Consider the following 12,438-nt stretch of genomic DNA (forward strand, 5'->3'; position numbering starts at 1 on the left):
CCCCCCCTTCATTCCAGTTTGGAAGAAGACCCCCCCCTCCCCAAATAACCTCATCCGACACCCCCCCCCCCAAAGAACCATATAGAATCCAAGGGGGGTCGGTCAGCACCATCCCTTTATCCAGTGCCATTCCCCCCCCCCCAGTGCCCCCCCCCTTCATTCCAGTTTGGAAGGAGCCCCCCCTCCCCCCCCCCCAAAATAACCTCATCCGACACCCCCCCCCCAAAACAGCCACATAGACCCCAATGGGTTCGGTTCACCACCATCTCTTTATTCATCTCCATTCTCCCCCCTCCTCCTCCCCGTGCCCCCCCCGCTGCCCCCCCCTTCCACCACCGCAGCAGCAGCAGCAGCAGCAGCAGCAGCAACACCCGCACCTTCCCCCCTCCCCCCCGGGGGGGCTCCCGACCCTCCCCCCGTCCCTCTCCGCTTTGGCCGCGTCTCTGTGCGCCCTGAGCTCGAAGCTCTTAGTGACGAACTGCACGGCGTTCAGCGGCTGGCACGGCCGGGGGGGGGCCCTGCGGCTCTGCTGGGGGGGGGGCTGATGATGGTGGTGATAATGATGATGATGGGGGCATCGATCCGGGGGGGGTCGGTTGGGACCCCCCCCCATCTCCACCGGCCCGTGGCAGCTCCTGGAGGTGACGCGGAGCTCGCGGCGCAGTTCGTGGCGGTGCCGCCGGGGGGCGCTGCAGTCGCAGCTACGAGGGCGGGTGGGGAGCGGATCCGGGGCGGTGAGACACGGCGGGGACGGGGGGCGCTGGGGGGAAAAGGGGGGGGTTACGGGGGGTGTGAGACCCCTGATGTGGGGCGGGGGTGTGGGGTGAGTGACAAGGACTGAGTGCCACCAGGTGACATAGAATCCCGTGTGACATATAATGTCATGAGTCAAATAATCCCAAATAATCCCGTGTGCCATATAATCCCATGAGTCAAATAATCCCAAATAAACCCATGTCCCAAATAATCCCATGTGCCCAATAATCCCAATAATCCCATATACCCAATAATCCCATGTCCCAATAATCCCATGTGCCCAATAATCCCATGTACCCAATAATCCCGTGTGCCATAAAATCCCATGAGTCAAATAATCCCAATAATCCCATGTCCCAAATAATCCCAAATAATCCCTTGTCCCAAATAATCCCAATAATCCCATGTGACATAAAATCCCATGTGTCAAATAATCCCAAATAAACCCATGTCCCAAATAATCCCAAATAATCCCATGTACCCAATAATCCCGTGTGCCATATAATCCCATGAAACAAATAATCCCGTGTGCCATATATCCCCATAAGTCAAATAATCCCAAATAAGACCATGTCCCAAATAATCCCAAATAATCCCAAATAATCCCAAATACCCAATAATCCCGTGTGCCATATAATCCCATGAGTCAAATAATCCCAAATAATCCCGTGTGCCATATAACCCCATGAGTCAAATAATCCCAAATAAACCCATGTCCCAAATAATCCCATGTACCCAATAATCCCGTGTGCCATATAATCCCATGAGTCAAATAATCCCAATAATCCCATATCCCAATAATCCCATGTGCCCAATAATCACATGTCCCAATAATCCCATGTCCCAATAATCCCATGTGTCCAATAATCCCATGTCCCAATAATCCCATGTCCCAATAATCCCATGTGTCCAATAATCCCATGTCCCAATAATCCCATGTGCCAATAATCCCATGTGTCCAATAATCCCATATCCCAATAATCCCATGTCCCAATAATCCCATGTGCCCAATAATCCCATGTCCCAATAATCCCATGTCCCAATAATCCCATGTGCCAATAATCCCATGTCCCAATAATCCCATGTATCCAATAATCCCATGTGTCCAATAATCCCATGTCCCAATAATCCCATGTCCCAATAATCCCATATCCCAATAATCCCATGTCCCAATAATCCCATATCCCATATAATCCCATGTCCCAATAATCCCATGTCCCAATAATCCCATGTGCCAATAATCCCATGTCCCAATAATCCCATGTGTCCAATAATCCCATGTATCCAATAATCCCATGTACCCAATAATCCCATGTGCCCAATAATCCCATGTCCCAATAATCCCATGTCCCAATAATCCCATATCCCAATAATCCCATGTGCACAATAATCCCATGTCCCAATAATCCCATGTCCCAATAATACCGTGTCCCCAATAATCCCATGTCCCCAATAATCCCATGTATCCAATAATACCATGTGCACAATAATACCATGTCCCAATAATCCCATGTCCCAATAATCCCATATCCCAATAATCCCATGTATCCAATAATCCCATGTCCCAATAATCCCATGTCCCAATAATCCCATGTACCCAATAATCCCATGTCCCAATAATCCCATGTATCCAATAATCCCATGTCCCAATAATCCCATGTCCCAATAATCCCATGTACCCAATAATCCCATGTCCCAATAATCCCATGTATCCAATAATCCCATGTCCCAATAATCCCATATCCCAATAATCCCATGTCCCAATAATCCCATGTCCCAATAATCCCATGTCCCAATAATCCCATATCCCAATAATCCCATGTCCCAATAATCCCATGTGCCCAATAATCCCATGTGCCCAATAATCCCATGTCCCAATAATCCCATATATCCCAATAATCCCATGTCCCAATAATCCCATGTGCCCAATAATCCCATGTCCCAATAATCCCATATATCCCAATAATCCCATGTCCCAATAATCCCATATCCCAATAATCCCATGTCCCAATAATCCCATGTCCCAATAATCCCATGTGCCCAATAATCCCATGTCCCAATAATCCCATGTCCCAATAATCCCATATACCCAATAATCCCATGTCCCAATAATCCCATATCCCAATAATCCCATGTGCCCAATAATCCCATGTCCCAATAATCCCATATATCCCAATAATCCCATGTCCCAATAATCCCATGTCCCAATAATCCCATGTCCCAATAACCCCATATCCCAATAATCCCATGTCCCAATAATCCCATGTCCCAATAATCCCAATAATCCCAATAACCCCATATGCCCAATAATCCCAATAATCCCATGTACCCAATAATCCCATGTGACATAAAATCCCATGAGTCAAATAATCCCAAATAAACCCATGTCCCAAATAATCCCAAATAATCCCATGTGCCCAATGATCCTGTGTGCCATATAATCCCATGAAACAAATAATCCCGTGTGCCATGTAACCCCATAAGTCAAATAATCCCAAATAAACTCATGTCCCAAATAATCCCAATAATCCCAAGTACCCAATAAATACGTGTGCCATATAATCCCATGAGTCAAATAATCCCAAATAATCCCGTGTGCCATATAACCCCATGAGTCAAATAATCCCAAATAAACCCATGTCCCAAATAATCCCAAATAATCCCATGTACCCAATAATCCCGTGTGCGATATAATCCCATGAATCATATAATCCCATGTGCCCAATAATCCCATGAGTCAAACAATCCCGTGTGCCATATAATCCCATGTGTCAAATAATCCCAAATAATCCATGTGCCCAATAATCCCAATAATCCCATGTCCCAAATAATCCCAATAATCCCATGTGCCCAATAATCCCGTGTGCCATATAATCCCATATCCCAAATAATCCCAAAGAATCCCATGTACCGAATAATCCCATGTGACATAAAATCCCATGAGTCAAATAATCTCAAATAAACCCATGTCCCAAATAATCCCAAATAATCCCAAATACCCAATAATCCCGTGTGACATATAATCCAATGAGTCAAATAATCCCAACTAATCCCAAGTGCCCAATAATCCCATGAGTCAATCCCGTGTGCCATATAGTCCCATGTGTCAAATAATCCCAAATAATCCATGTGCCCAATAATCCCAATAATCCCATGTCCCAATAATCCCAATAATCCCAATAATCCCAATAATCCCAATAATCCCAAAAATCCCAAATAATCCCAATAATCCCATGTCCCAATAATCCCATGTACCCAATAATCCCATGTGCCATATAATCCCATAAATCAAATAATCCCAAATAATCCCACGTGCCATATAACCCATTGAGTCAAATAATCCCAATAATCCCATGAGTCAAATAATCCCAAATAATCCCACGTACAAAATAATCACGTGTGCCATATAATCCCATGCGTAAAATAATCCCAAATAATCCCATGTACCCAATAATCCAGTGTACCCAATAATCCCATGAGTCAAATAATCCCAATTAATCCCGTGTGACAAATAATCCCAAATAATCCCATAAATCAAATAATCCCATGTGCCCAATAATCCCGTGTCCCAATAATCCCATGTCCCACAGCCCACCTGCCCATTGCCCCGTGCCCCCCCCAATGTCCCACAGCCCACCTGCCCAGTGCCCCCCATGTCCCACAGCCCACCTGCCCAGTGCCCCCCCATATCCCACAGCCCACCTAGTGCCATCGTGCCCCCCCCCATGTCCCACAGCCCACCTAGTGCCATCGTGCCCCCCCCCATGTCCCACAGCCCACCTAGTGCCATCGTGCCCCCCCCATATCCCACAGCCCACCTAGTGCCATCGTGCCCCCCCCCATGTCCCACAGCCCACCTAGTGCCATCGTGCCCCCCCCCATATCCCACAGCCCACCTAGTGCCCTGTGCCCCCCCCCATGTCCCACAGCCCACCTAGTGCCATCGTGCCCCCCCCATATCCCACAGCCCACCTAGTGCCATCGTGCCCCCCCCCATGTCCCACAGCCCACCTAGTGCCATCGTGCCCCCCCCATATCCCACAGCCCACCTAGTGCCATCGTGCCCCCCCCCATGTCCCACAGCCCACCTAGTGCCATCGTGCCCCCCCCCATATCCCACAGCCCACCTAGTGCCATCGTGCCCCCCCCCATATCCCACAGCCCACCTAGTGCCATCGTGCCCCCCCCATGTCCCACAGCCCACCTAGTGCCATCGTGCCCCCCCCATGTCCCACAGCCCACCTAGTGCCATCGTGCCCCTCCCCAGGTTCCCACCTGCCCATCACCATCGTGCCACCCCCGTCGGTGCCCACCTGGCCATCGCCCCATGCCCCCCCCATGACCCACAGCCCACCTAGTGCCATCGTGCCCCCCCATATCCCACCTGCCCATTGCCCCCCCCACATCCCACCTCCCATTGCCCCCCCCATGTCCCATATCCCACCTGCCCATTGCCCCCCCCATGTCCCATATCCCACCTGCCCATTGCCCCCCCATATCCCACCTGCCCACTGCCCCCCCCATATCCCATATCCCACCTGCCCCGTGCCCCCCCCATATCCCACCTGCCCATTGCCCCATATCCCATATCCCACCTGCCCATTGCCCCCCCCATATCCCACCTGCCCATTGCCCCATATCCCATATCCCACCTGCCCATTGCCCCCCCCATATCCCACCTGCCCATTGCCCCATGTCCCATATCCCACCTGCCCATTGCCCCCCCCATATCCCATGTCCCACCTGCCCATTGCCCCCCCCCATATCCCACCTGCCCCGTGCCCCCCCCATATCCCACCTGCCCATTGCCCCCCCCATATCCCACCTGCCCATTGCCCCCCCCCATATCCCACCTGCCCATTGCCCCCCCCATATCCCACCTGCCCATTGCCCCCCCATGTCCCACCTGCCCATTGCCCCCCCCCCCGTTTCCCACCTTGGTCTCCCCGTGTTGTCTCACCTCCACGTTCCTGGCTGCTCCCCCGCTCCCCGCCGCCCCGCAGCACCCGCAGGTCTCGCTTCCATCCCGGTGCCGGTTCCGGTTCCGCTCCATCCACGCGTGGTTCCCCTGCCCCGCTGTCCCTCGGTTCGGTCCCGTTTGGATCCCGCCGGGTTCTGTTTCTCCTCGTCGTTCCCAGCAGCCGGTTCCGCTCAGCACCTCGACGGCGGCGCAGCATCCCCGCACCGTGTGCCAGCCGGACCCCCGGCACCGCAGCCCCGTCATTGACCCGGTTCGGTTCCGGGGCTGCCATTCGCTCACCGCTCTCCCCGCGCTCTCCACGTGACACATCGCTCCGCTTTTGGGCTCGGTCTCGGTATCGGTTTCGGTCTCGAGGTTCCGGTCCCGACCCGGTCGTTGCTTTAAGAACTTCTCCAACGTTTGAGCCGCCAACCCGGTGGCGATAAAGGAACGATCGATGGCGGAGTCCGGAGACGGGGAACGGATCCGACACGAAGCCAACATGGAGCCCAGAGCTTCGGCCACGGCCGGTGTCGGTTCGGTACCGTCCTCTCGGCTGCTGTCGGCGGCCCGGCCGTAGCGCTGCGGGGACGGGCTGCGGCTCGGAGGGTCCCGGTTCCGAGATGGGTTCGGCCGGGAGGAACCGTCCGGGCCGGAGGGGGCAGCGCAGCAGTTACAGCAGCGGGAGGTGGGCGGCGGGGACGGCGGCGGCTGCGGGATTCCTATGGGGGGAGACGGGGTGGGTCATTGGGGTGTTAACAATATGGCACCTCGATGGGGACGGCGGCGGCTGCGGGATTCCTATGGGGGGAGACGGGGTGGGTCATTGGGGGTCGACAACGCGGCCCATTGGGGTCACTGGGTTGGGGACACCCCATTCTGGTCAATGGGTTGGGGACACCCTGCTTGGACACCCATTGGGGTCTCTGGGTTGGGGACACCCTGCTTGGACACCCATTGGGGTCACTGGGTTGGGGACACCCTGCTTGGACACTCATTGGGGTTGCTGGGTGGGGGGCACCCCATTGTGGTCTCTGGGTTGGGGACACTCCATTGGGGTCAATGGGTTGGGGACACCCCATTGGGACACCCCACTTGGACACCCATTGGGGTCTCTGGGTTGGGGACATCCCATTGGGGTCGCTGGGTTGGGGACACCCTGCTCGGACACTCATTGGGGTCTCTGGGTTGGGGACAGTCCATTGGGGTCTCTGGGTTGGGGACACTGCACTGGGACACTCCATTGGGATCACTGGGTTGGGGACACCCTGCTTGGACACTCATTGGGGTCACTGGGTTGGGGACACCCCATTGGGGACACTCTATTGGGCAGAGCAGCAGTTACAGCAGTGGGAGGTGGGCGACGGTGATGGCGGTGGCTGCGGGATTCCTATGGGGGGAGAGGGGAATTGGGTCATTGGGGGTCGACAATGTGGCCCATTGGGGTCAATGGGTTGGGGACACCCCATTCTGGTCAATGGGATGGGGACATCCCATTGGGGTCAATGGGTTGGGGACACCCATTGGGGTCAATGGGTTGGGGACACCCCATTGGGGTCTCTGGGTTGGGGACACCCCATTGGGGTCAATGGGTTGGGGACACCCCATTGGGGTCAATGGGTTGGGGACACCCTGCTCGGACACTCATTGGGGTCTCTGGGTTGGGGACACTGCACTGGGACACCCCATTGGGGTCACCACAAAGGGGACATCCCATTGGGACACCCCACTTGGACACCCATTGGGGTCACTGGGTTGGGGACACCCCATTGGGGTCAATGGGTTGGGGACACCCCATTGGGGACACTGGGTTGGGGACACCCCATTGGGGTCAATGGGTTGGGGACACCCTGCTTGGACACTTGGGGTTGCTGGGTGGGGGGCACCCCATTGGGGTCTCTGGGTTGGGGACATCCCATTGGGGTCAATGGGTTGGGGACACTCCATTGGGATCACTGGGTTGGGGACACCCCATTGGGGTCAATGGGTTGGGGACACTCCATTGGGATCACTGGGTTGGGGACACCCCATTGGGGACACTGGGTTGGAGACACCCTGCTTGGACACCCATTGGGGTTGCTAGGTTGGGGACACCCCATTGGGGTCTCTGGGTTGAGGACATCCCATTCGGGTCAATGGGTTGGGGACACCCCATTGGGGTCAATGGGTTGGGGACACCCCATTGGGGTCAATGGGTTGGGGACACCCATTTGGGGTCAATGGGTTGGGGACACCCCATTGCAGTCAATAGGTTGGGGACACCCCATTGGGGTCTCTGGGTTGGGGACACCCCATTGAGGACACTCTATTGGGCAGCGCAGCAGTTACAGCAGCGGGAGGTGGGCGGCGGGGACGGCGGCGGCTGCGGGATTCCTATGGGGGGAGACGGGTAGGTGGGTCATTGGGGGTCAACAACGCGGCCCATTGGGGTCAATGGGTTGGGGACACCCTGCTCGGACACTCACTGGGGTCTCTGGGTTGGGGACATCCCATTGGGGTCACTGGGTTGGGGACACCCCATTGGGGTCAATGGGTTGGGGACACTCCATTGGGGTCTCTGGGTTGGGGACACTCCATTGGGGTCAATGGGTTGGGGACACCCTGCTCGGACACTCATTGGGGTCTCTGGGTTGGGGACACTGCACTGGGACACCCCATTGGGGTCACCACAAAGGGGACATCCCATTGGGACACCCCACTTGGACACCCACTGGGATCACTGGGTTGGGGACACCCCATTGGGGTCAATGGGTTGGGGACACCCTGCTTGGACACCCATTGGGGTTGCTAGGTTGGGGACACCCCATTGGGGTCAATGGGTTGGGGACACCCTATTGGGGTCAATGGGTTGGGGACAGTCCATTGGGGTCTCTGGGTTGGGGACACCCCATTGGGGTCACTGGGTTGGGGACACCCCATTGGGGTCAATGGGTTGGGGACATCCCATTGGGGTCTCTGGGTTGAGGACACCCCATTGGGGTCTCTGGGTTGGGGACACCCTATTGGGGTCAATGGGTTGGGGACACCCCATTGGGGTCTCTGGGTTGGGGACACCCTATTGGGGTCAATGGGTTGGGGACACCCTGCTCGGGCACTCATTGGGGTCTCTGGGTTGGGGACACTGCACTGGGACACTTCACTGGGGTCACCACAAAGGGGACATCCCATTAGGACACCCCACTTGGACACCCATTGGGGTCTCTGGGTTGGGGACACCACATTGGGGTCTCTGGGTTGGGGACACCCCATTGGGGACACTGGGTTGGGGACACCCTGCTTGGACACTCATTGGGGTTGCTGGGTGGGGGGCACCCCATTGGGGTCTCTGGGTTGGGGACATCCCATTGGGGTCAATGGGTTGGGGACACTCCATTGGGGTCTCTGGGTTGGGGACACTGCACTGGGACACTTCACTGGGGTCACCACAAAGGGGACATCCCATTGGGACACCCCACTTGGACACCCATTGGGGTCTCTGGGTTGGGGACACCACATTGGGGTCAATGGGTTGGGGACACCCCATTGGGGACACTGGGTTGGGGACACCCCATTGGGGTCAATGGGTTGGGGACACCCCATTGGGGTTACTGGGTTGGGGACACCCCATTGGGGACACTGGGTTGGGGACACCCCATTGGGGACAATGGGTTGGGGACACCCCATTGGGGTCAATGGGTTGGGGACACCCCATTGGGGACACTGGGTTGGGGACACCCTGCTTGGACACTCATTGGGGTTGCTGGGTGGGGGGCACCCCATTGGGGTTGCTGGGTTGGGGGACGCTCCATTGGGGTTACTGGGTTGGAGACAGCCCATTGGGTCAATGGGTTGGGGACACCCCATTGGGGTCTCTGGGTTGGGGACACCCCATTAAGGTCAATGGGTTGGGGACACCCCATTGGGGTCACTGGGTTGGGGACACCCTACTGGGACATCCCATTGGGGTCGCTGGGTTGGGGACACCCCATTGGGGTCACTCTACTGAGGTTGGACACCCCATTGGGGTCACTGGTTTGGGGACACCCCATTAGTGTTCTAGGTTGGGGACACCCTACTGGGACACCCATTGGGGTCACTGGGTTGGGGACAGCCTTTGGGATCACTGGGTTGGGGACACCCTGCTTGGACACCCATTGGGGTCTCTGGGTTGGGGACACCCCATTGGGGTGGCTGGGTTGGGGACACCCTACTGGGATACTCCATTAGGGTCACTGGGTTGGGGACACCCCATTGGGATCACCACAAAGGGGACATCCCATTGGGACACCCCACTTGGACACCCATTGGGATCACTGGGTTGTGGACACCCTACTGGGAAACCCCATTGGGGTCACCACAATGGGGACATCCCATTGGGACACCCCACTGGGGACAATCCATTGGGGACACTCTGCTGGGGACACTGCACGGGGACACCCCATTGGGGTCTCACCACTCAGACACCCCACTGGGGTCACTGGGTTGGGGACATATACCCCATTACCTTCCCCCTATTACCCCCACCCCAATACCTCCCACCCCATTACCCCCACCATAAAGCCCTTGTCCCCATTACCCCATCCCCTTACCCCCACTCCATTACCCCCACCCCAATGTCCTTACCCCCATTACCCCATCCCATTACCCCTTCCCCAATACCTTCCACCCCATTACCCCCACCCTAAAGCCCTCTCCCCCCATTACCCCTACCCCATTTCTCCCACCCCAATACTTCCCACCCCGTTGCCCCCCACCCCAATACCTCCCACCCCATTACCCCAACCCCATTGCCCCCCCACCCCAAAGCCATCGCCCCCATTATCCCATCCCATTTCTCCCACCCCATTGGCCCCCACCCCATTCCCCCTACCCCAAAGCCCTCTCCCCCATTGCCCCCTACCCCAATACCTCTCACCCCATTACCCCCCACCCCATTACCCCCACCCCTAAGCCCTTGCCCCCATTACCCCCACACCATTTCCCCCATCCCAAAGCCCTTGCCCCCATTACCCCATCCCATTTCACCCACCCAATTGCCCCCCACCCCATTACCTTCCACCCCATTCCCCATATCCCAAAGCCCTCATCTCCATTGCCCCTACCCTATTTCTCCCACCCAATTGCCCCCCACCCCATTACCCCATTCCATTACCTCACCCCAATACTTCCCACCCCCTTACCCCCACTCCATTACCCCCACCCTAAAGCCCTCTCCCGCATTACTCCATCCCATTACTCTCACCCCATTACCCCTACCCCAATACCCCCCATCCCATTACCCCCACCCCATTACCCCTACCCCAATACCCCCCATCCCATTACCCCCACCCCATTACCCCCACCCCAAAACCCTTGTCCCTATTACCCCATCCCATTTCTCCCACCCCATTACCCCCACCCCAATACCCCCCACCCCACTGCCTCCACCCTAAAGCCCCTAACCCTATCCCACCCCATAACCCCCACCCCATTCCACCCACCCTAAAGCCCCTAACCCTATCCCACCCCATAACCCCCCATCCCCCCGTTGCCCACCCCCATCTCGTTGTCCATAGAGCTGCCTTCCAGGCCATGACGCCGCGTCTCCCGGCACGCCCCCTCACTGTGCCAATCCCCATCCCAGTCCTAATCCTAATTCCCACCACAACCCCCATCCCCATCCTAATCCCCTTCCCAGTCCTAATCCTAATCCTAATCCCCTTCCCAGTCCTAATCCTAATCCTAATCCCCTTCCCAGTCCTAATCCTAATCCTAATCCTAATCCCCTTCCCAGTCCTAATCCTAATCCTAATCCCCTTCCCAGTCCTAATCCTAATCCTAATCCCCTTCCCAGTCCTAATCTTCATCCCTATCCTAATCCCTATCCCCATCCTAACCCCCATTCCCATCCTAATCCCCTTCCCAGTCCTAATCCTCATCCCCATCCCACCCCAATACCCCCATCCCATCACTCCCACCCCATTACCCCCACCCTAAAGCCCATGCCCCCATTGCCCCCTACCCCATCCCCCCCACCCTAAAGCCCCTAACCCTAACCCACCCCATAACCCCCCCCCATTACCCCACCCTAAAGCCCATGTCCCCATTGCCCCCTACCCCATTCCCCCCACCCTAAAGCCCCTAACCCTAACACACCCCATAACCCCTACCCCATTACTCCCACCCTAAAGCCCCTAACCCTAACCCACCCCATAACCCCCACCCCAATACATCCCACCCTAAAGCCCCTAACCCTATCCCACCCCATAACCCCCACCCCAATACATCCCACCCTAAAGCCCCTAACCCTATCCCACCCCATAACCCCCACCCCAATACATCCCACCCTAAAGCCCCTAACCCTATCCCACCCCATAACCCCCACCCCAATACATCCCACCCTAAAGCCCCTAACCCTATCCCACCCCATAACCCCCACCCCAATACATCCCACCCTAAAGCCCCTAACCCTAACCCACCCCATTGCCCCCTACCCCATTACTCCCACCCTAAAGCCCCTAACCCTATCCCACCCCATAACCCCCACCCCAATACATCCCACCCTAAAGCCCCTAACCCTATCCCACCCCATAACCCCCACCCCAATACATCCCACCCTAAAGCCCCTAACCCTATCCCACCCCATAACCCCCACCCCAATACATCCCACCCTAAAGCCCCTAACCCTAACCCACCCCATTGCCCCCTACCCCATTACTCCCACCCTAAAGCCCCTAACCCTATCCCGCCCCATAACCCCCCAT

At 56.3% G+C, this 12,438-nt stretch overlaps 1 protein-coding gene across 1 annotated transcript; it reads right to left on the minus strand.

The window, feature by feature from the left end:
* Window positions 1-274: 274 nt before the first annotated feature.
* On the minus strand, window positions 275-7,000 carry LOC107307245 (uncharacterized). The gene is made up of 3 exons (XM_015850734.3): window positions 6,820-7,000; window positions 5,717-6,438; window positions 275-760 (listed from the first exon to the last, which is right to left on the minus strand). Exons 1-3 carry the CDS (start codon window positions 6,998-7,000, stop codon window positions 275-277), a joined length of 1,389 nt encoding a protein of 462 aa, XP_015706220.2.
* Window positions 7,001-12,438: the final 5,438 nt, after the last annotated feature.

Source organism: Coturnix japonica, unplaced genomic scaffold, assembly GCF_054131305.1.
Source record: "Coturnix japonica strain WE unplaced genomic scaffold, WE-NBRP24 Scf054, whole genome shotgun sequence".
Taxonomy (NCBI): domain Eukaryota; kingdom Metazoa; phylum Chordata; class Aves; order Galliformes; family Phasianidae; genus Coturnix; species Coturnix japonica.